Raw genomic sequence first — 26,059 nt, forward strand, 5'->3', positions numbered from 1 at the left:
GACGCTGGAGTTATAAATGCTGAAGTTACATTAATGTGAATGTGGTATGGCTGAACCGCATCAGACGCATTATCAGGGATTCAGCGCGATAATGGATATTTCCAAGATTTAAGCTTACGCTTTCAATTTCATAACCCCCTAAACTAAAAAATTTATTTTCAAATAATGACAGAAATCAGTCTGAGAGGGAAGGACACCTGTGAGCCAGACACACCAGCTCTCTTCAAAGGAAATTATTTTGCTTTCAGAAAAAAAGTGCTTCAGAAGAGCTTGTTTTCCACACAGGCATTACTAACATCAGTGATGCTATATTGCAATAGGACTTGTCCTGCCATTCCATCACTGCTGATGTTAACAAGTGCTAAGAATGCTTCCTAAAGAGCACATCTAACCCTCATCTGTTCTCTCTATAATACACTCATCAAGCAGATCATCCTTCAGTCTAAGATCTCTCATCTCCATTAGCTACTCTAGTTAAAAACTCTCTTTCAACATACCTACTTCATCCAAAACTACAATACAGGTACGTAACAAACTTCATTGATTCTTCCTGAATTCAAAAGACTGGAGAAGCTACTGAAAATCTAAGAGGACTTATTCACCACTTCACTATTATTGCAGCAGCTACAGCATTTTGGGCTTATTTTCCATATGTAGCTTAAAATTAAATCCATGCACACCAACCTCACCATTGGGCAGCAGAATATATCAACCTAAAATTCAGATTACAGTAAACCAGTATCAGGTTCACTGAAGCATGTATAAGGATTGACCTGAGGGTCAAATGCTGGCTAGCAAAAGTGCTTATAAAATGCAATACTTACCATAAGAAACTAAATGCAACTAGCAATTGAAAGAAATTGCTCCTATCTGTCTGTCTGTGACACTGGGCTGAATTTTCCCACTTAAATATGGCCAAACAGAAACGTAACAAATGTGAATGATTTGACCATTGGAGCAGACCTCAGGCTGTTTGAAATTTGCTATGGATATCTTTATAGCTTTTTAAAGACCCAGAGAAACTCTATTACTTAGCATTCAGTTCACAGGATTTAGCTCATAAATCTTCTAAAATAATTGGTCAGCTCTGTTCAACTTTGTTTCCCATATCATTTATTGACCTCTGACATATAATAATATGAATAAGCAGTACAAGTGTAGGGTTTTCTTATTTTATTTCTTGTCAAAAATAACTGGGACTTTTCTCAGATTATAAAGTCTTTTATAATGAACTTCACTCTAGCATGAAACCACACCACACTTCCGTCTTCAACTTCAAGCTTTTATCTATCATTTATTAAAGTAACAGAACACCAGGCTAGATTTCTAACCTTGTCTGGAGAAGCACTGTCTTTCTTCTGAACACACAGGCTGCTCATCAAGGTGATCCACAGAACCATCAACCTCATGGCTTACCTGCTGTGAACCAGCTCTCTTGTAGACCTGGTGCCACCCCCCTGACCTCAGCTAAACACCGTCAAACACTGCAAAATGCACTGCACAGACCTGCAGCTATGTAACAGACTGTAAAACGCCACAGAAAATCTTGAACCATAAGATGGAAAAAAAAAAGTGCTGACTACATGCAGGTCATGGGCCAAAAGAAAAGCGTGAGAAACCACCTGTGCTCAGTAAGAAGGGTTATTAAGTGTTCTGCCAGGACACAGGGGGAAAGAGTAGAAGCATCTCAAAATTACTCCAGGCTTTTGGTCCTAATTTTGAATTCAGGAGCATGGACTACCCATCCACAGAGTTTTAAGTGGGTTTCCAGCCATCTTATTTGGAGTTGCAGAAGTGGCTAGTTATAATTCGTGCCACAATATTAAAAGTGTTCGCCATTCCTGCAATTACCTTATGTATCACCAGTAAAGAGACTAAACTGTATCATGCTGCCCTGAAGGCCTCTTAAGTACAGAACAGTCTTCTGATCAGATGAATTTACAGCCTCAGCTCTAAATTATGTCTAAGTTGTTTCTCCCTCCTGCTTCAATTCTGAAAAAGGCTGTAGGGTTCAGAAGGACAGGACTACCTCATATCTATGTACCCTTTCCATATTAGATATTTTGCCTTTTTGTGCTAAATGATGGTAGGAATGGTCTAAAGTGCTTTGAAGTCAATGCCAGTGTTTCGACAGAATTCAGGGGCACCAGCCAAAATTTTCTGTGCTATAATCTCACCAAATGTATTTGCATTCATGCATACATAGACCACAGACCACGATACTTTTGGAACAGTTTTTTTTTCAAATGGAATTTAACTCCACAAAATAATTTACGTCAACATTTTAAAAAGATGATTTATAAAAATATAAAGGCATTGTGAAAATAATAGAAATGGAAATGAGTTTCCGGTTCTTCTCTGAACAAGGCTGTAACACTTTTCACTGCTCTCTTGCAGTCTGCAAAAGAAATACCTTAACTACTTTAATTTAGCAATATCCACTGTTCTTTAGAAAACCCTCGCCTGAAGCCAAACACAATGGTAGATGCTTTAGTAAAGCAGGACAAAGATCACCTGAGTATCTTTCAGTAAGCAAGCCAAAAGGAGATTACAGTGCTTGGGAACAAAACTGTGTGCCTGTGAGTTTGTAAACAAAACTTGATGACATTGTTTGTCATAGAAACCTGATTGACTGAAGAAGTACAAAAAATGGGACCATCTCAGGTGTTCACCAAAAACACCATCTCTAACAATGCATTAAATCAAGACAAGCTGGACTGGCAAGCAAAGCATGCCAGCAGCCACCCCTTCCAGTGGGGCATTCTGCAAGTGGCCAGTGACACCCGAAACTGTCACTGCAATTTGGCTGTCCTTGGGATGGCTCTGGCGTGTGCCATACCTGAGCTATTTAAAGCAATGTCTAACACTTGCTGTTTCATCAGGAGGGACCCAATGAAAGATGAGTGAAGACACTGAACTCTGGGTAACAAATGTGCCCCAGAGTTCTGCAGTGAAGATCATGACTGCCTTGGAAAAAAAAAGGTCTCCCTTTAAGAGCTGTTTTGTGAAAAACTTTGCTCCTGTTGGACTTCTGTTTAACTTGCCTTTTAGAGGATAGAACAGAAATGTTTAGAGAATCCTAGAAGATTTTTTTATTAGTTCAGTGAACTGCCAGTTTTTAGGCAGGAGTTTAGGGAAACACAATACCATTTCCCACAAGCAGGAAGCATAACAGGTTCTCAGTGAGGAATGGACCTGAACCTTAAAGACCAGGTAAGACTCGCCCAACCTCAGGAATTCACCTTGCCTTTCAGATAAAAATTTCCTCAGACTTCAGGTTTGCATACTGTGTTCTGGCTCCTGCCCTTCCCTACATTTTAGAAGAAATCCTGTATGAATATTTATAACAAGTAGCAACAAGATGACTTGAAAATTCAGCAAATATGATTCAGGCAGGTTGTAGGCACTTAAGTACTGAGAGAAAGCCACTGTTCTAATTGCTTCCACCATCTCACACATCTTCTCATTGTGCAATATTGTAAGTTTTAAAAAAAAAGAAAGGCTCAGCTCTCAATATTATATATACTTACACATGGGATATGCATGACTAAAAGCTCCAGCCCCAAACACACTTTTCGGAAATAAGGGCTAGTTTGTTAATATGTAGACTTAGTGGCTACAGAACCTAACTGTACTTTTCAAAGACAACTTGCCCCTTCCCATTGTTGCTCAAAACCACTAGAAGACCTGTCTCAGGTTATGGCATGTGGAGTACAGGTATTCTCACTCATTCTTAATCCCATAACATTCATGTGGAAAGGATACTATTAACTGTAAAGGATACACTTAACCATACAACTTCAAATGTAGGGCTGCTGTCTGTGTCCTAACCGGTACAAATCAAATACACTTGAATGGAAATACACTCACTTATCCCACCTGAGAACCTGGCCTTATTGCATACCTCTCCAAAGAAAGAGTTACCAAGGCATGTAAAGAGCAGCCTGCAGTGGCTTCATAAAAAGACTCTGCTGGGATACTTTTTTGATCTCAAAGTCACTTTGAAACAGCTGTGCCAGTGTCACATGCTTGTTTTCAGTATTCCCTCAAAGGACCTGGGGTTCAGTGCTGTGCGTCAAATATTCACGTATCTTCAACGAATAGAACACTTAAGAGTCTGCTATATGTCATAATAAATAGCACGATTTTTTTTCTGAAATAAGTAACATGAAGAAATCTCTTTGGCTTCCTGGTGACTTGGGAGCAGTTTTTTGCTCTTCTACATCTTGCAGTAAAATCAGACACACGAACAGAAAAGCCAGTTTGCAGGTTATCATATAGATTTGTTTTACTCTCAGCTTTACAAAAGCAAGACAGAGCCTGTTCATCCAGACAGTAAGTGCAGCTCTTTGCTTCCAACAGATTTGGTCTGGATAATCCTTCAAATAACATCACCTTCACATCATCTAATTTATTAGCGTATCTCCCTGACATATGATTGTTTCCAAATATCTTGCATGACAGAAGACAATGCACTGGCAGCTGCTTATGAAAACACAGAACGGAAATGCAACATTTTTAGGACATACGATCTGCCTCTGGGTGAAGGGAAAGGCACAACACCCTGGTCTGTCCACTCAGGCATGACACAACTTAAGTGACATGTCACAGCTGAAAATCCAGCTCGCGAGATGCCTCTGATGCTACTGTGGGGCATGCCGTAATGCACAAAACATTACCATCCTAACCAGAAATACTGCAGTACATATTTTAAAAGGTATATGCAATTGATGCTGGTCTATACTTAATTTATGGTAACAGCTATTAAATATATATATATATATATATATATATATGAGCAGTGGTAATAAAAGCAGTCATCATAGAGTTAAATTGTTCTCCTAAATTAAGAAGGACACATTGGGCTGGAGTAAATTGGAATAATGCTCTCTATCCATTATGGCAAATGATAGCTGTTCTCATGCAGATTGTACTTGCTGGTAATTCACTGCAATCTCGTATATTCTAAATCCTAGCATGTTTCTCTGTGCAAGAGTTACTGTGTGATTCTGTTAATGGTGTCACAAGTGCAGGCACACTCTAGTCATTAGTTTAAGACTTTGTTTTGCAAAACATTACCAATTAGATCTTATTTCCAAACATAGAGAATGGATTTCCCAAACTTCAAAAATAATTATTCTTGCTTTTTTCCCCCCCTTTAACAAGACCCATCATGAATCCTCTTTAATTTTCCTCAATGTATCCATATAAGCAGTCAGTGAAGCCTCTTCTCACAGCTGCAGGAAGGGAAGATCCCTTCCCTCTGTTCAGACAATGAACAGGGATATTCCCTGGTGCTGGTGCTTGAAGCCAGCAATGGGCTGTCTTATTATGAGTCACTGTCTCTTTGCCCCTGGCACTGCTTCCAAAATTTCAGCATCTGATTTACTGAGAATTAAGTGTCAATAATAAACAGGTCAGTTCAAAGGACGTTTTACTCATTTTATTCCAATAGTAGTTTTTAGTAAATTCTTTTAAGAAGTTTACAGCAAGACCTTTAAGCACACCACAGATAAAATCTCAGGGCTGGAGGAAACCCATATGTAACTGAGATATTAAACACCTCTGGAGCAAGGCAGATCAGATGGTAGCTCTATTCCCAAGATACTTACGCTGACAAAAAGTGCTGAATCATGGGTCACATGATACTCCATATAAGAAGTATAAAGAAGGTAAATAATCTTTTAATGACCAACTCAGCAGTGAGCATACACAAGCTCTTAAAACAAAATCAATTAACTACAGCCAGTCTGCTGTGTTCCTTGATATAATATCTATTGAAAAACAATATATTCACTTATCTTTCAAGACATTAAAACACTTTAGTTATTAAATATGAATGACTAGGATGAAATATAATCTCTTTGTCTTACAGTCACATTGACTGACTTTATCGTTTAGCACAAAAAATAACTTCACCTTAAAAACAAAGAGTGGTAATAAGTGTCCTGGCCAGAAACGATGGTGAGATGAAGATACATATTTATTAACAATGACCATCCTCTGTGCTTTACCACAACTTAGTTTCAGCAGACAAATGTCTTTAAAGTATTGGGAGTGACAACGCAAACTGTAGCATTACTGGTAGTACATTTGGATAAAGGCTTATAACAGGATTCTCCCCCCAAAAATAAGTTGATACCAGAGGTCAAACAGAAGTTCAACCCACACATCAGATGGAAAACGCTAATTATCTTCAACGAATGCTATTATGCTCTGAGGTATACTATATACAATACAAAATCTGGTGGGAATTAAATAGTACAAAAGCCATTCCTCATACTGTAAGAAGTAATCTTAATTCTCTGTCATCTTCATCCTTGGTCTACAGTTAGATTGGAAAGCACACAGAACATAAACTTTTGTAGGGATAAATGTAAACAAAATCAAGATGACACAGAACATGTAAACCCAAACTGAGAAGAGGACAAAAGCAAGAAAAGAGTTTTGTTCATAGAACATAACAAGGAATGTATACATAACAAAAAGTATTTCTTTCACTTTGACACTTTAATATTCTTAGTGAAAACATTCAGCTGTTGACACTTTTCTTATGTGTTATAGCTCTTCTTTGCAATACAACCAACCAGGCGAAAGTTTTCCTGAAGTCCTCTGAGCATATATGATGTGACCTTCAACCCAAAAAGAACCAATAGTGCACCATTAATTAGGGTTCACCCCTGAATGAACACTGTATGACAATATAAGATATAGATAATTTACATGGATCTGCAAAGGAATACTGAAATGTCTTGCATCACACTCACCTCTGTTCTGAAGTCATGCATAATGACTCTGCTAATTTGCACTTACCCCAAGACTACTCTTAAGCTGCTCTACAAAGTCTAAATAAGCATGTAGGCATGCGAGTTGGTATGAATTATATATAAAACAGATTTAGAGAAAATGAGAATCGGGTCCCTCATGTGTAATAGGCGTCTCCTCTCTTGGCAAGTCATTGTAGCAAGCCTAGCCATAATGCACTTGATATCTAAATAAATATCAGTGGTCTGAATCTCATCTTTCGTGCTTTTTTTTTTTTTTTTTTCCCTCTCAAATGAATTATTTCACCTAAAGAATTAGTTACTGAATGCCGCACACAAACTCCTCACTATTTCCAGTCAGTCTTGGGATAATTACACTTTCTGTAATCCACAGTCCACGAGTTAGCTGATAAATCAGCATACTTTTCACAAAGGAGGAATACTCATGTTACAGTCAGTAATGCAAAGCAAAAAAACAAAACAAAACAAAACAAAATAAACAAAAAAAACCCCAAGGGAAAAAAAAAAAAAAAAAGTAATAAACAAAATAAGGACAAATGAACCATGCAGTGAAACAAACAGAATTAACAGAGAACACTTTCAATCCCATCAGCTTTCATGTAACTTTAAAAAAGGTAAACCCCATGCTGCACAGCCACAAAGGCCAATATTTTACCCTTCTGTATATGTACACCACGAGTAGTTATGCGAAAAATTAAGGACAGAGTGTGACTGACTAGTAATTTTTTAATGACTTATTTGCACTACCTTTGATCAGTTAATAGTCACACTGAGCTATAAGAAAATATTCATGTGAGAAAGAACGAGTTGCACAAGAAAGCCCTGTAAAATCAATCCCAAGCAATTACTCTCTAGTTGTATCCAAAGGGTCAACCTGCAATATAAAATACCAATGAAAAATCTGAGTGATATTTATTGATAACATTACTGTAAGGCACTTAAAATACTCTTGTAGATGAAAAGTGATTGAGTCAGTATCAGGTTATCTTTAGGCAGACGCAGGCTCTCCATTTCTTCTAGATATTCCACTTCTGACCTCATTCACTCTATATTTACAGTAGATCATCTACACTAGAAACACTCCGTATTTCTTGAGAATTTAGTCCAAATGAGTTTCATCAATATAAAACAAGTGTGAGAAAAGAACCAGATTCTTGGATTTTATAAATAAGAATGAAAGCAAGAGCTTGTGTATTAACACTTTGAAAGAAATATTACATTTATGGCTTCATCTGATTCACAGCTGTTCCAAAGTCTTCTTTCATTTTAAGTGCACTGCACAGAACAATGTGACATAGACCTAGTTAAAAAGGCATCATCTCAGCTAGGTTCACCCTTAATATCCCAGTTCAGCAAGGTGCTGAACTGTTAACATTTTTGCAATCCAGCTGCAGTCAATTCACCTCCACTGAAATCAATGCTCATTCTAGTATCTGTTGAGGACTTCCATACTACTGATAGGTCAGTCAGAGCTGCTCCTGCTCTAAGGAGGCTGATATAGGTCCAGCAACTGTAACTGGAAGACCAAATTGATGACTCTTTTTTTACTTCCTGGACAGAAACTCCAAGATGAAAGACTTTTCTGGAGAAAAATGGATGTATGATGATGCCACTCTGGAGAAGGTCTATTTTGCTTCAGACCTCTCTGCCATAAAGTTTCAAAATACATTTTTGTTTTGGTTTTTCTTCACTATGCATTAGTAAAATAACTTTTTTCAAATGGAATTTTCACAAAATACTGTTTACACTGTAAGTATAAATAAATGTCTGGTCTAAAAACTCAGATGTTACTCTGAATGCCAGACTCTCGAGAACCTCTGAGGGTTGGAGACCAGGTTTGGGACTTCCCTGGGATGTAGAATACACAAAAGTCCCATCCTTCCTAAATCTCAGCACTATGTCTCATTTCATATCACTGGGCACGTCTGAAATGGCCAAACTTCTGGACATCTTTGTGTTAATCCTATTCAAAAAGCTTATGAATGAGAACACAGGAAAATGGAGGCAAATCCTGCATTCCTCAGTTAAAACCACTACTGAATTCACAGAAAACTTTGCTCGGGTGCAGACTAAGCAAGAACTGCTGTGCCTAGAATATATTCATTGGTGACTGAAATGAGGTGCACACCTGCATTTACTAAAATTTTAAAAAATCACATAGTAAAGTATGCCTCTATTGTGCAACAGTACTTGACCTATAATATTCCTCTCTTACTAGCTAACCATAGTTTTTATTTATTTCCACACATCCTTCTTGCTCTCTCCTATTTGTCACAGACTGTGTAGAATAGCTGCTGTTCATAAGCTGTCACCTTGCTGTGTCTCACGTTGCTGTGAGTGAAGTCAATGGCAAACCTTCGTTGACCTCAAAAGGGCAGGATTTGTCCTGAGATGCCTAATCCAATGTGGGACTGACTCCTCCTTAATTCAGTAAGCCTTGGATCAGGCCTAGAAGGGATCTTAGCAGAATGAAGAAGTGGCAAGACACAGCCACATATCAAAACCACACCTGAGTGTTTCACATTCCTAATATTTAACGTGAAAGGGATTAAAAAGCAATCTGTTCCTGTCAACTGCTTGGGTGCTAAGAAGGATCTGAATATTGAACAGTCATCTGCGGGATATCTATGCACATTGACATGGTCTCATCTTTTTCTATATAAGTTCAAAAGGAAGCAAATATTTGAATTTGAGGCTTCACGGTAATATTTCCTCATTTCGTTCCCAACTTTCCACTCTTGAAATCCCACCATCCTTTCTGCTCTTACAGAGGAAAGAAGATGGTTCTGCCTCTTGTTTCAGGACAATCTAGCAACCTACCACATAACAAAACAAAAGACAAGGAATCTGAAAGTGATGTTTTTCAAACACTTCAAATAAAACCTTGCCATAGAGCCTAACAGTCTGTGATGGATCCAGACTGTTTGGAAATACATCCAACTGATTCCAGCATATCTTGTTTTAAATGCAACTCTGCTTGTTTCCTTATATTCCCCACGTCTGAATGTGTTGAGACAGTTTCTGCTCTACGTCATTCAGCCAAATTTCTACAGCCATCTTTGAGATGACATGGGTGTATCTGTATTTTGGCCCATATATATATTTACAGACTGAGGGTCGCTAGAAAGAGAAACCAAGTGCATGTAATATGGTGACTTCCAGCTGCTAGAATCACAGAAACCACATCAAATGGCATTAATTTAGACAGAAGGCAATTGAAATAATGAAAACCATTGCAGCCTGTATACAAGTAGAATGTGAAACTCTCTGTAGCAAGAAAGCATAGAACTACAACATCTAATCAAACGAGGAGATGAGGGATAAGGGAAATAGAAAGGTAAAAAATAAATATTTGGACATCTTGGGAAATGAAAGAAATGGCCACTTTCATTTGCAAAACTGGAGGAGAAATCTGGCCTGAGTAGCCAAAGGGGGATTTTGTTAAAAGCTCAGAGTTGGCCTAACTCCTTTTAAACAAATCCATGATGGGGAACTGTTAAGTCATGAGAAAAGTAGGGTCAATGACAAGCACTCATGCAAGTTTAACCATCCTATATTTCTGCATTTAGCAACCAAGCAGAAGAATGAATGAGAGTCACAGGCAAAGAACTGAAGAACACATATTTTAGTTTTGCCCTATTCATCTGGTCCATCTTAGCGTGTTGAGTCCTACTTAGTCTTAGGAAAACATTAATTAAGCACGTGCCTCAAGCCCTATAGGAAATTGCCTTCTTTTCCGTGTCTAAAAAAAAAAAAAAAAAAAATTCCACAAACAAACACTTGGGTTGTCTCACCCTTCAAATCTGCCTGCCAGGTACGGTGTGGGATGTAACTGAGGCAGTGCCCATGGCTGGGCAGTCTCCCAGCTCACACATAGCGTGTCCCAGCCATGTGGCTCCGTAAGGAAAGGTCTGCTACAGACCACATCGGGGATGTTTCAAGCCACGCAGGATGGAGAAGCTGGTCCCTGACTCCTGCAGGCTGTGTAGCAGCTGTGTCACAAAAATGCCAGGGGGGGTTGATGGATGCTAGCTTGTACCAGGGGATCACGGTGTGTAACACGGCCTCCCTGAACCCTTTTTGGCACAATTTATGCCCATCTGCTTCCCCTCTGCTCCTTCTCCTAGAGAGGATCATATGGCCCAGAATATGTATCTCAGAAGCAGAAAATGTATTCATATTATTTTCTAAAGTATTCTGAATACCTTATTTTTTCTCATATAAGCTCTGATTCCAGTTACAAACCTTATATACTAGCACAATAAATAATTTCTTTACAAAAATAAGTCCTTTCTTAAACAATTAGGCAGCCCACAATGAAAAACTGACGTAAAAAAAATTTGTGTATTGCATCTCAATAGTAAGAAGTGGCTATTGCAAGAAAAATCTTTGCCAGGATCCTAGTTTTTGTCCATTCCACTGTCACATTTTAATACTTACCTTAGTCCAATAGTGTTGCACCCAATAACAAATCAACATCAGAAGAAAATAAAGCCACAGTTAAGCTTAACATGAAGATCTAAACACTGAACATTTTCGCCCTGAGTGGTTCAAACTGGATACAAGCTTCCACGATTTACCTCACATTAAATAGTACCTCACATCTCAAATAGATCAATGAAGTTTCCCAAGAAACAAGGAAATCTTTTAAATAGCAATACCAACTAGTGTGTGTGCAGTCCCTCTTCCCTAACAAGGGTAAACTTTTCCACTCTATCAGTGAGACTTTACCCAGGTTGCCTGTTTGAAGACAGCAGTACTGGAACAAGGCTTCATCTGAGTGCTTCCTTATTTCTGCCTGAGTATACAAATTTTATTTATATGTATGTAAGCATGTGTATATATGTATATAATATATACTTGTTTATATACATATGCTGGCATACATACAAATATACGTATGTGTATATGTATGCTTTAGTATTTTAACAGTTTTATACAGAACATTCTAATTCTTGATGGCAAAAATGTAGTATAAAACATACTGCAATCCTTGCCTTACCCAATGTAAAGCCATGCCAGACAGCAGCTGCTGACACTATTCTTTGATAACCTATCCAGCACAGCTCATGAGACACTGATACCACACCTAGGCAATACCTGTAATAGCACAAGCAGCAAGACTGAAATGCCTGTTTCTCATAACCAAATGCTTTCCTAACAGAAAAGTAGATAAGTTTCTCTGGCTGCATTTTCATCAAAGCATTTAATATGAAGTCCATTAACAATCACACAGATGTTTCTGATTATACACATCAGAAGTGTAGCAGTTGCCTAAGATCAGCTGAAGTCAACAGGATTCCTTCTGCTGATTTCAGTGGGTTTTAGGACAGACTTGGGTGTATTCACTTCATTATATGTAGATTTTTAGAATTTTCTTTTCTCTAAATATTTTAGTGAAAGTTGATTCCAGCATGTTAGATACATGGGTCACGAAACCGTTTACTACTACTACTGTCTTTTGGTTAAGCCTACTGTTTTTCCTACCTTTGCTGCCACAGATGAGTTGGGTTTCTCCAGCAAGTCCCAGAGCTTCTTCCTTTTCTCTGGGCAGCAGGTATTATCAAATTCTTCCCCTTCTCTCTCTCGCATTGTCTCTGCCTCTCTCCTCAGCTCCTCATTCATCTGCTCTTTCTTTTGATGGTATCTTGCCTGGCAGCAAGATTCTAAATATATTTCATCAATCCCCCAGTAATCAAGCTCCTGGCCAAAAGAAAGAGCACACATTTCTTCCATCATATGTAGTTTCCCTGTCCTGTAGAAATTCAAAATGGAAGTGAAAGCCCCTGGGTGTCGATCAAAAAAATACTCATTTTCATTCAGATTATAGTCATCACATACTTCTAGCAGAGATTCATGAGTATTGCAGTCTCTGAGCTTTCCTAATCGTGTCCTTGGAAGTCTGTCCAAAGTCCTCCACAGCACTTCATGGTTGAGCCCACCTACATTTATTTTAACTCTCCGTGAGCAGGCTTTGCTCCTAATGATCTCCACTGGTTCTGGAGGCAGAGAAAGAGTAGACCTTGAAGACTTTTTGTTGATCCCTGGTGGAGCCTTCTCAGCCATTCTGAAGAAGATGCAGTTGTAACACCAGAGTCTTCAGGGGAATGAGCTCAGAGAGTACAAATATTTGGGCAGAGTCCTCTTCAGACAGACAGCTCCATTCCTGAAGCTAAAAAAAGACAAAAAATTAGAATATTGCAATGTGCAATATATTCCCCAATCTCTTTCTCTCTCCTTTCACACTTTCATATGCAGATGAAAATTTAATGATGGCAATTTGCTCTCTCTACAGTGAAACTCTTTTATGGTAGTATACAGAACCACTGGAACAACTGGAACAGCTAAGAGCACTATGTTTAAGCAAAGGAAAAATTCACTAGAATTTCTGCATTCATGAAAATCAACTGTGACAGTTTGTACAGAAGACCTGCCTTCTTGTTGCTTTGTTGTTTTGTTTTTTTTTTAATCAATTTCTGATGCAGACATGTTAGCTTAATCTGATTACTTACTAATTAGTTTGTGAGGTGTGTTAATGAAAAGATTGTAGGGATATTCATAAGGAAAAAGTGAGACAGAGGCTAGCTTGTCTTTTATTAAAAAATTCAAATATAGGAGACACAGAAACTGAATAAAACAATTACAGCATATCAAAACCTCCTGTGAAACCAAACTGTCTCCCTCCCTCTCCCAAATGAAACCTTGATTTGCTGTATCATCTCCTGGCCAAACATTACTCACCAAACAATTCAGTTGCCATCCTGACAAGTCACATTTTTTAGCACCAGACAGTGATTATTTCTTTACAAATAGGTCAAAAGAATTCTAACTCTTCTGCAGCCAACTAATCAGTAATACATGCTATACAAGCAAGGACTGTGCATACCATTCCCTGGCTCCTCAGAAAGGCTCTTCTCTGCCCCACTTGTTCACCTGTTAAATTGCTGCAGGGACATGATTGCATGACAGCAATCAGCAATCTCAGTTTTTAATAATCCACAGGTGCATCCTCACTCACTGTGCCTAATGTTTCAGTGAACTCTGAAGTGCAGCTGTTCCTCATGAAATCTGGAATATCGGTATCAAACAGGAAGGAAACACTCCCACCACCTCTACTATGGTCAGGTATCTGACACAGTGCTTAAATAATAACTTAACAATGGTATCATGGTCCAAAGGGACGAATATTAAGAATGCTTAGACAAGTTTCTCTTCTGAAGTAGGAAAGTACTCCTTAGTAATTTTCCTGAGTTGGCATCTCCTCCCATTCTCTGCAAATCAACAAGTCAACAGTCTTTTTTGTGGAACTGAAATAACTCCAGCTTTAAAAAAGCATTTGATGTGAACAAGAATTTGATCCTCTTTGCAGAATAAGCATGAAGCTTGTGATGGGATTGTCACCTATAAATACATCGAGGGTAAACACCAGGGAGGGCAAAGAACTATTTGTACTAAAGGACCCTGATGGCACAACTAAAAATGGGTACAAACTCACCATGAAAAAAGGTGGAAACTTGAAAGGAAATTAAAAGGTCACAAAGACCATATCCTCACCAGAGCAGTGAAGATCCAGAATAATCCTTTACTAAAAGTATCAGTAAAATCAAAGAATTGTTTCAGCATATCATCTGACATGCTTATAACAGTGTTGACTGTGTTGTTAGACCTCATTATATATAAACTTTAAAAGTTCCTCCACCAACAGATAAAGTATAATAAGGCTCAGCCATATATGATATAGATATTAATGGAATTCCATGTCCAAAAATATTAGGGAAAAGGAAAATTACCCATCAGAGCAATATTTACATTTACAGATTTACTTTTTTATGGTTGAGTGTGTAGCTCACTGTCTTAACCCCCATGATGGCAACAGCCCCAAACACCACCGTGTTAACAGTTTCACTGTTAAGCTGAACTTACTTCAAAAACACAAGGGCCAAAATATTCTGTGTCTTCCCATCCTGCCTCCAGCACTGCACTGTGAAGCTCCCTCCTGATGTCCCTGTGCAACCGAGAACACCTCTGTGCTTATTTACGTAAGGGTTTAAGCCTTTACCTTCATTCATGAAAAAGATAATCTGATAACTTCACTTACAAAGATAAATGTCATATCAAAATCAAAGCCCTGACATCCGTCAGTTGACGCAATATATATTCTTTTCTGTTGCATTTGTTTTGTGTTTTGCTTTTTTTTTTCTTCACCTTAGGCTGGTTTTTATTCTGGTCTCACTCTCCTCCTCATTGCCTTGGATTCAAGGGGATGATGAGGGACTTCTAAGAAGCAGGGGGGGACTCAAGACCTCACAAGGTCTCCTCACTTAAGCATCTCCTAGTGGTTTGTGCTGCATGTATCAGTCTTCTGACACAGAGACAACCACAAAACACTAAGCAGTTATGAGAGGATGTTTCTCCACAGTAGAAATATTTACAACCTCTTTTGAAAAAAATCCTTTTAGACTTTAATGCACAATGACGTTTCTCCTTTAAAGGATGTCTTACATAACAAAACACAAGAATTTAAGAAATTCATAGAGAAGTTCTGTCATTCTCCATGAAATCAGTCAAGTCTTCAGGCAATTTCTACAGACGTTCACTAGTTTATTCACTATTCCATCTCAGGGATTTCTGATTTTTTTTTAATTGTGTACCCTAACATTAGCAATACCAAGTAAAACACAGTAGAAATCAAGCAGTTGATCTGATTAGTCTTAGGCTAACCATATCTTCATTTGCTTTTCTGATTACAAAACTGAAGATATGCAAGACTATGCATTGTTTTAGCTTCTATGCAGTATAGTTACCTCACAGATTTGTTAAGCAGTGCAAAATTACAGTGTCACCGAGACTGGTCTAAAGCAGATAAAATATTTTCTGATATGCCAGTATAATTGTCAGTTGCACCTTCCTACTTGAGGAAACATGGCTTTTCCAAAAATCTTTTAAAATCGTGGTTAACTGTGGTCATACTGAAGTCAGCAGTGAAACATCATTAAGTTTAGTGTTGAAAAGGCTGGATCCAAGGTGCTACGCATGTACCAAGGGATGAACCAGTGTTTACAACATCTGGTACTCTGAAAAGGTCAAAAATAAAAAGCATTTTATCAAATGAAGAATCTTGAAATGTGAGGGCTCTTTTTTCCTTTTTTCAGAGCTGCTTTCATTGAAATATATATAAGCAGTGGACTACGTAACTTTTAAAAAAAGAAATCTAGTTTCCTTTCCAAGTGCCTTTCTTCATGGCTTCTTTTGTTTTTTTGCTGATAATTTTTTCAAATTTCTTCCTGCGCAGTTTTTCCTCAAGCCTGTAGTATGGAGCCTGTATTTAAACGGGCCTTTAACAAAAACATAATCAGTAGCCTTTACTTCAACTACATAACATTTTAAACTTTATAATCCACATTATAAATTTCAAACAAAATCACCAGATCTTTCATTATAACAAAATTATGCAAGAGAGGTTACCTTTACAATTCATTAAATAACCTGTTTGGATTTTAGCTACTGCAACTAACTCTTCAGACACTATAGTCTTTTGTCCTGAGAAGGCTTAAAATATTCTTCTGTTTAGTTTATTGCCTTAACTTTTTTGGCTGTGTGCAATTCCACCATGCACTTTATCCATGACGGGCTAGTGAGAAATGCGACGACCCCTCGGCGGGCAGGCAAAGCCAGCTTGCTGCTCACCAGCACTGCTTAGCAATCAGTAGAGAAAGGCGCAAATTCTAACCACAGATATAAAAGAGCAATTCCAGATATACCTCATATTCTTTCCTTGGAATAATTAAATGGCCATAGGAAAATACCTGTAATATTGAATAAAACTTCCAAATCAAAACCAATTCTTTGCATTAAATAAAAGTTAAAACTGCAAAGACTACTACTCAAAAAGCTAGGGAAAGCCGGAATGAAGGTTAAGTGTCTTCCCCCACACCATACACATACAGCTTTTAATGGTGTGATTCCCCCCGCACCAATCCCTCCGGCTTTAAGTGAATGGGTAATTATTTGCTATTACTTTTAATCTTTCTCGTTTGGTATTTGGCTTCTGATGTTATTTAGAATGTCCTGCTGCAAACCCAACACTACACGCAAAGTGATGATTTTCCCTCAGGGAGCCCTCACTATCCTACCTGAGTGCTTCTAGGGTATTCAAGATTTTCCCTTCTCAACATCCCTAGGAGGCCATTATTGTCATTGCTTTATAATGGAGAAATGAAGGTCATAGATGCCTGAAGTATCCAATAATTCTGGCTGCTCAAATTGAGATAGCTGCTTTTTACAGAGTTCTGAGCATTTTTATCACATTTGATGGGCATGCCTACGTGAGCAGATTAAACCCTCAGGCAGAGGAACTCAGCTGCCCGAGCTGTCACATTGCCAGAACATTGCCTGGCACAGCACGGTTAGGACCCTCCCAAATAATTTTCAGGGATGGCTGGAGAGTCAGCATGCTTCAAGGTCTGCTCCTACTAAATGGTTTGTCCACAACCATCTGCTTTGGAGCCTAGGTGAGTTTAGCGGCACGCACAGGGGTCACCATGCCAGCACCAGCCCCTTCCATGGACTCCATGGGCAAGACCTCTTTCCAAACAGATTCACATCCAAGCTACTTCTGCATGCCTGAGTCATAAGCTTCCCTCCAAATCTTTGCCATACTAACTTCTCCAAAGAAGGTGGAGATGCTACACCACATACGTGTACTTCATTGTTGGATGATGTTCCCCCCATGCATTTAAAGCACTGTGAGGAAAAAAGTATGGGGTACATAAGAAGAGGCTGTATCATAAGGCCCATAGGAAAGAGGAGCAAATTTGCCTTGTTCTGACTTCTGAGAGACAAACTTTAACCATATTTGTCAGAAGATATCCTTTTGTCAAAACTTGTCAAGTTGTTTGCAAGAAAAGATTGAGTTAATTCATTTTCTTGCCTTGGAAACAAATGGAAGAAGTTTTCAGAATTTGTTGAAAGTCTGTCTTCAATGTTTTTAAAACAAAATCTGGATTTCTTGTTCTAAATGTACTGACATTTTTTTTTTTTTTTTTCATGTTAAGAAAGCTCTGGATCAAAATGAGACATTTTGAAATTATTAAACAAAATAACTAAGGTGATCCCAATGTATTTTTTTTTTCAAGTCCAGAAAATCTAAGGTCAATGTTTTTTCTTCTTCCCAGGCAAAAATGCTCACTGAAATACAGAAAAATCTGAGGATATAATTGTTGCATTGATTAGTTCGGCTATCAAAAATTACTTATTAAAGTGTGACAAAAATCAGATCCATATATAATGCAGATACGTAACACTTTATGGAAAAACTAGCTTTAGCTTTTGGTAAGCATAACATCAGGGGCAGTTCAGATTGGACATTAGGAAAAGTTCTTCACTGAGAGGGTGGTTGGTCCCTGGAACAGACTCTCCACAGAAGTGGTCATGACTCCAAGCCTGTCAGAGTTCAAGGAGTGTCTGGACAATGCTCTTAGTCATATGGTTTAGTTCCTAGCTTTAGGTAGTCCTGAAAGGAGCATGGAGTTGAACTAGACGATCCTTATGGGTTCCTTCCAACTAGAGGTACTCTGTGATTCTAAAAAGCCTTAGAGAGCCTGTGCCCACCTCATCATCTGACTCTTAGAGCCTATAACCTGCAATACAGCAAGTTACTCCAGAAAAGATAGAGCAAGTTAGTTGCGACAAACTAATACATTTCTACTGAGTAAATAAATTTTTACAGCTTGATATGCCAGCTTATATGATTGTATGATTCTGCTTTTTCCAACTTCTGCTTTGCTGTAATATCTCTGCCACAACATCTCAGCTATCAAATGTCTGTTCGTTTCAAAATATGAAGACTTGCAGTTTCTTAATGGTGAGCTGTGCGATCTTCATTAACAGCATTTTCCTTTAATTTCAGTTTTTAAAAAAAATGGCTGAGATGATAGCTAAAACTCTGAATAAAAACATCCCGCTCAAATGAGGCATTCGTTATTTCCATTTCCCACCTTTACAGAAGTCACATCTCACACAGTTAAGGATTGGCAAGCTGAAGGCAGAAAGTGTCAGGAAACATGTCAAAGTATTCCTGAGCATCGCGTGTATGTCTCAGATTCACATCCATATGCAGGAACACATGCATGCATGCACAGGGGAGAAGTAGCTGAGATTTGATTGTCTTGACTACTGGTGATAGCACTTGGGCTCAAGTCCTCAGAGCAGAGTGGATGAAATCACTTGAAGCTATGCGGCCTGAAGGGGCAAAGATGGATCCTGAGCCTGTCTCCCCTGTGACAGATCCCCTGCGAGCAATGGCTGGCTCATGCCAGAGCACAACCACGGTCAGAGCCATCTTCGCTGGTGGGTGGCGGGGATGGTAAGAAAGCTGGGTCCTTCCATGAGCTAAGACCAAAGTGCACCTGTAGCCTTGAGAGCTCTGCTTACAGCTATGGATGGGTTGGTCTATGGAAAGTAAGATCCTGCTTTGAGAATAAATCCTGCAAAACCCACTCTTGAGGTGTTAGTATGGCTAACTGGTCTAAAACAATGGTTATTTCTATTTCATAACAGACATCACAGATTTCTTGTATGTGAAAGTTAAACACTGGCTGCACAAAGTCTCAGAGATCTGCAGGAAACACTTGAAAAAGATGGGGCCTTTTATAGACAAACTTTTCAAATCAACTAAATCAGTCTGTCTGCTAACTCCCTGTTCTCACCATCTTGAGCACAGAAGTGTCTTTTAGATGGATGAGCTGAACTTCACCGAGGAGCAGCAGACTCAGAGGCTTTATATACTCCCAAAGAGCCTTGGATAAGAAAAGCCAGACAGAAATAGGTAAGGAGATAGAAGACCTAGTAAGAGGGACAGTATAACTGATAAAATGTTTGTAAAATCTTGCAGTCGTACAAGCTTGGCACTTTTGGCCTATCTGAGTTTTCTAACTACCCCAGTAGCCCTTGTAATTACTTACTGGAGCTCTTACTCAAGATAAAGCCCTGTGGGCGGGCCCTGGACTCTGCTACAGGTGATGTGGACAACTTTACACCAACAGGCTGAATGCTCTTGACATCATTCAGTGTCATTTTATCTCAAGACCTGTATGAAATTTAGGACTTAAGTGGACTTTTTGAGTTGGACCTCACCACAACTCTGGAGCTGAGAACTGGGTTTGGGGCACCCCCCCAGACTGCACCGAGGTCTCAAGAGAGCGATGAACGTGGCTTTGCAGTCCAACCCAGCACTGAGTCAAGATCACCACCAGCCTTCATGTGAGGCCATCTCTGGTTCTCTGTCTTTCCTTATTAGCAATGCTCTGCTGTTGGTTCTTGTAACAAGTGTGGCTATATGATCCTTACAAAAAAATCCTGATGCGTTTCTGCTCAATTTACAAAAACAGTTGCATTTCCACTGCAGTCCAGGTTGAAGCATCTCTTGTTTAGAATGTAACTGTCTGTCTGCCTGCACTTTACTATTTATGTTTACAATTGGTTGCTAAGGGCTGAGTTATTGCTTTCACCAAAGATACTGTCTTTCACTGCATATTTAGCCTTCCCTGGAAATTTCAGAGGGAATGAGCTGTCAGACAGAAGTACAAGGCCAAATGGCAGATCATTTTCTTTAATTTTAAACAACCAGATATTATAGAAATGTGATTATGTAAGATCCTCATTTCAGGGCTAAATCAGACTGTATTTATATACTGGCTAGCACTCTGCACCCACAGTTTGATTGGTGCTTCTGTACAGTTCTTTGAGAATGTACAGATCTTACATATACAGGATACAGTAATAATAGTAAATACATTAATATTAATAAATTAGGGCTTTGATTTGCAATTTTTTCATCCACTACTTGATTATTTTTTTTTCTAACTGCATTGCAGTGCATTAAGATGATGGAGGAGATTGTCAACACATCATTTCTTCTTTGAGGAGGCATTACTGTAACCAGTTGTCCTAAAACAATTAGTTTTAGGGCTATTGTAAACATGTTATCTTCTATAACCCTTCAGTCTTCCACTGCTCCATACCAATGACAGTGCTGCCAGCTAGCTGAAAGCACTGAAGAACTTCACAGATGTCTTTTTGTTCTCCTGAAGAAAAGCTTGCATAGTGTACTACTGAATAATGATTCTAGGTTTCTAGGCAGGGAAACATTACACAGTATATAATACTATCCTGTATACATAGAGAACAATGTCTGAAGCAATGAGGCACATTGAGAAGGGTCAGATTTCATCCCTTTTTGAATGAAACTTGACCCAAAACTCTGGCTGTAGCACTCTGTCCAGAATCCTATTACAATGTTTGAATTTTCTAATAAAGGATAAATTTGCAACGCCATCATTCTAGATCTACAATTAAGGAAAGCATGGCTGTATTCTTAGTGACTTCTTTGGAAATGAGAATATTGTCATTCAGTTGCTGCTTCTGTCAAAAATTTTATTTTGAACCATTTTTAACTGGAATGTTCCCTGATTGAATCAAGGACAGCAGTAGGCCTAGACCTACCTAGACAACAGATAGGAAGTGACATGGCTAAAGATTTCAGTTTGAGACGGGCAGATTTACTCAAGAGATATTTGTCTTAACTCAGTGACTCTACCCAGCAGGAGTACAGCCTACGTTCCTATCTCTGGTGCTTCACAGAAGCACTGAAGCTGGAAGGAATGAATCAAGGCCTGGATTTTGGGGTGACTCTATTCTGACAAGTGCCTTTGTAAATTTCTGGAAATGTCCCCAAGGTCATAGCATCAGCAAGTCTTCACAAAAAGCTTTTATCATTAAAAATTAAGACAAATTTCAGTCTAGGCTTGATTCTGGAGAATCCATCCCTTCAGCATTTTGATGTCTTAAACTATGGAATGCCTTGAAAAAAACATCCTGAACTACCACTAAAAGTTGTCATGCAGGGCCTATGACAACCTGTCATCTTGTTTTACTCATCTGAGAGAAGCAGTCACCCAGAATGCAGAAAACTTTGATTCCCAATCTTATCTAAAGTGTTTTGGTTCCACATACTGCACGAAGGTACAGTCAGTTTGGATATTGTCAGTTTGGAGAGATGTTCTTAGGAACTCCAGTTTAACACTGTAGAGAAGCAGCTACACTTCATTTTCACACTGACTTTTTTCCTATCACAAGTGGAGACAGCGTAAGTTTTGGAAAGCAGAATATCAAGCTTAAAGGAAGCTGATACCGGAAGTATTGATATTTTTGATCCTCAAGTTGACTTGACAATAGAAAAAAGCGAGGACCCTCTATCATGTAGAATTCCCTACTACTGTTGCTGTAATTCTGAAATCAAGAGAAGCTAAAAGGAAAGTTTTCATAAAACTGACACTATAAATTAATTTATTTACCTCTATTAAGCCAAAACGTATTTTTAAAAGCCACAGCATCCTCTTAAAAAATGTGCTTCATCAGGACCATTACTTCAGGTCTTCTAATATTAAACATGCAAGACCTAAGTTCAAAGAAAGGTGTGGGAACCTCTAAAGCAGGATCAACATGATACTTCACGGTCAGAAAGGAGACACTCCGAACTCCCATCCAGGCCTAGTGCATAAGCAGGATCAAAAGGGACACAGCTCACCCACATGATATTCTAAGCCCGGAAACCTCCTCTTACAAGGGGCACATAAAACACAGTCCTTCAAAAGAACTGAACAAGGTCCACTCTTTTCAAAATATACCTTGAGGTGGTGGTAGCAACCTATTGATGCAATTTCCTGATTATTAAATGTTCACCCAGGGACCACGTTCATCTCTGGTGACTCAAACCTGAGGTTTATATTTTCTAGGCTACTGTTGCTACCAGAAATCCCCAGGATGGCTGCAGGGATGGAGACCACCCTCCCTTTTCCCACCAAAGGCAACAGTCATGAATCTGTGGATGAGGGGAATGAGCAGTCCTTTGGCTGGGGGGGAGCTTAGCTTACAAGAGGTGAAATATTTGTTTGTATCATGTTAATTTAAGAAAGGCCTAAAAGCCTGATTTTTGTTGGTAAGTACCCTAACCACATGACTACTGAACAAAAGCCAGACATTTTTGCTTCTACTATGTGATCTATGAACATGTTGGCACAGCCAAACATTCTCATCCCTTCTTTGGCTCAAGGGTAGTGGAAGATACCCAACACTGCCACTGCTACTTTAAAGGCATGCCTAAACAGGGACTAAAGTGACTATTGGTAGCCAGGCTAGTCCTGAATATAAATTCAAGCACAAGGCCTACCCAGTTAAGAAGTTTGCTCTATGTCAGCAATATGAGAATGAAGAAAGCATGAGATGGAAATATTCTAGAAGGCAAGACCTTCTAGATGGCACTACTGTTAAGGTAGACCAACTTTGTGTGCTATTAATCTCAACAAGCACTGGATGAGAACGGATGATAGTGTCATTCATAGCTTTGTGATTTCAAGGCTAATTGGGCCAGTTCACTGTTTTGAGTCTGCTTAAATACATTAGTGGGTTTCTTCTAGCTGCTGCAGCTTGCCAGCACTTTCTGCTCAAACTGTCTCAGAATCTCCCTGATATATGCAAATTTACACCAAACGTATGGCCATGAATTATAGAAGGATTATTCAGTCATCTGAGAGTACTTCCATCTGAGACGAGGTCATCAACCTTATAGGTAAACCAAAACCTCACATATTAAGAGGGCAAAAAACACAACTGAAAACTCTGTAGAAAGCAGCATTATGGACTCATTTTGAGTTGCCGAGTTTGGTTGCAATTTTTCTCTACATATATTTAAAATACAGCTAATTTTCTAAAAGTCAACAATTGCTGAGGTACCGTGAAAAACTATTTTATGAACTGCCTTGAGGTGTTTTATTAATTGGGTCCAATTTATTCTGTATTTGGACTCTACTTCCATAATTGATTTCTATTTCTTAACTTGTTAGGCAGTCAGGGGAAGAAGCTCATCTCCAGTGTCATCAAAGAAGATTACGTTTGAGAGCTTTGTTCAGTTAATTATCAGCACAGCTTTGCATTCATTTCCTCGTTACATGGTTTTACCTAAAGGGCTGATGTTTATTTCCAAACAATCTAATACCCGAATACGATGGCAGCATGAAGAATACCCTGCAATAGCAAGCATGACTTCCCAGGGAGAAGCACTGACCAGCACAGAGGCTTCTCCTTATCACCTGCCGGTGCTGCGACGAGGAGCTGCTCGGCCACTCCACCTGGGCTTGGGCCCTACCTGTCCTCACACAATTTCACAGCGTACCGTGGTTCCCCTGTCATGATATTATGGGAGGTAAATTGGTAGATTGCCATTGTTCCTTGTAAAGACTGCAATTGCTGCTTATCACTGCCTACTCCTAAATAGTAAGAGCTGCATTATGCCAGCATGACATATATTATTTATTAGCTAATAGATCGTTGGTTTTGACTCTCTTGCTGCTGCCAGCAGTGATGCTACTGACTACTCTTTATAGTCATCCGGAGGAGGAATAGGGCCCTTCAGAAGCCAGACACCTGGGTCACAGCTGATCTACCATTATGGCTAAATATAGATTTCCTGCATTAGAAACAAATGAATTTAAAACCCCGCCAATTTTAGTGGCCTAAGACTTTTCCATTATTCTTTCCATATTGCTCATGCGGTCACCAGAATCCATGAACAAGTAAATTCAAAATAATATTCATTATTTGCTGATTATGCAGTTAATATCGTCATACCTTCACATTGGTGAAAAAAGTACTCCAGCCCTCCAGCCTTGGAAGAAAGTGATGCATTGCACAGTAAACAAGTGAAACTTCAGGAGGATGCCAATGTGCGACTTGCACTGAAGTTTCTATGTGTTGTAACGAGCACCGGGAAGGACAAAAGGCAGAATTGCCTTTGCAGTCCTTCCAGCTTTAATGGAAAATACAGGCAGTTTTAAGCTTAACAAATTTTAAACACCTTGACTGATGCATATTACATCTGAGGCTTTTATGGTATTCAGTGATCTGGGAAGCTATACTGGGACTGTCTTTATACCTACAGCTAACCAAGATCAGAAACTCCCAAGTTCTATTCAATAAAAAATTGAGCTGTTCAGCTTCTCTGTTCACTTTGTGTATTTAATCATACGATTTAATATATATGCACATTACTTAGATTGCATTTGAGCAACACTAAGCAATCTATTTATGATAGCATGCAGTGTGATATCTAAAATTGTATAATACTCAAGGAAAAATTCAAAATAATTAAATTCTTTCCCAATCCCTTCCCCTTGGCTGGAGAATTCTAGATAAATAAATGTAAGATGCTATGGTATTGCACAAAAATCTACATTTACAATACGAAAAAAATCTAGTCTATAATGTCCCAAGCAATTTATTTTCACAGTATCCCATAGAACACTCTGGTATACCTTAGAGATCTCTGCAAATAAAAATTGGAAAGTTTACTTTGATTTACAGTTAAAATTTTCATTGGGAAGTAGACACTCATTTCTACCTGCTAAAATGTGAGTTAAAACAACATGTCCCAAGGATTTATTATAAAATCCACGACATTAGATACCTGGTGCCACTACCTCAGCAATATCCATAACAGAAAGATGCCAGTTACTTATGAGAAATCAAAAATATTTTCTCTTAGGGTGCTCATACCCTGATAAGAGTAGAAACAGCATGCCTCAACAAAGTAAACAACAGGCTGTTTTTATCATGTCTAAGTTTATAACATTCAGACACCTATTAGGTAAAAAAATCATATTTCTAAAAATGAAAAAATGTCCTATAGCAGTACTACAGAGAAAGGGAAAGTCCTTTCAGAGGCGTTTGTTATTTAACTCCGAGAGCTGTGAGCATACTGTTGCTGGGTCAGAAGGTATGATGCAATAACACGATGAGTTAATAAAAATGACCCCTGAAAACATCCAAAAAATTCATTTGCAGAATGCGTGTATGTCTACTGTGGTGAAGCTGAAGGGAAGTGGCTCGCAACTTCAAGCGCTTCCCTTTCTGGCTCCGGGCTTTCCCTCCTGGGCTCTGCCTGTCAGGAGCAGCAGGTCCGTACTCAGGAGGGCAGACCCCTTCAGAGGGGTCTGCAGCAGGATCCCACAGCCCTGCTGCGCTCCCCAGTTGCTGCCCCCTTCACCAGGTACTTCAACTCGCATTCACTAAGACTCCTTTCCCCTAAACCATGCAGAGCTGAGACCAGACAGCCCCTCCCCAACGCGCTGTTTATATAAGAACAACATACAGAGTAAAACACGGACTGAAATGTCCTCCAGCAGGTAGCTTTAAATACAGTAGCACCACGAAAAAATATT

General features: G+C 38.9%; 1 protein-coding gene across 1 annotated transcript in view; it reads right to left on the reverse strand.

Annotated features, from left to right (window-relative positions):
• KCNB2 (potassium voltage-gated channel subfamily B member 2) overlaps positions 1-26,059 on the reverse strand; it is a 201,348-nt gene that overhangs the window by 172,613 nt on the left and 2,676 nt on the right. The window contains exon 2 of the mRNA XM_042786118.1: positions 12,273-12,957. Within this exon, the coding sequence (XP_042642052.1) occupies positions 12,273-12,851 (579 nt within the window). The 5' untranslated portion in view covers positions 12,852-12,957. The remainder of the gene's footprint in view (positions 1-12,272; positions 12,958-26,059) is intronic.

The sequence above is a fragment of the Tyto alba genome, unplaced genomic scaffold (genome assembly GCF_018691265.1).
Source record: "Tyto alba isolate M040663 unplaced genomic scaffold, T.alba_DEE_v4.0 Super-Scaffold_9, whole genome shotgun sequence".
In the NCBI taxonomy this organism is placed as follows: Eukaryota; Metazoa; Chordata; class Aves; order Strigiformes; family Tytonidae; genus Tyto; species Tyto alba.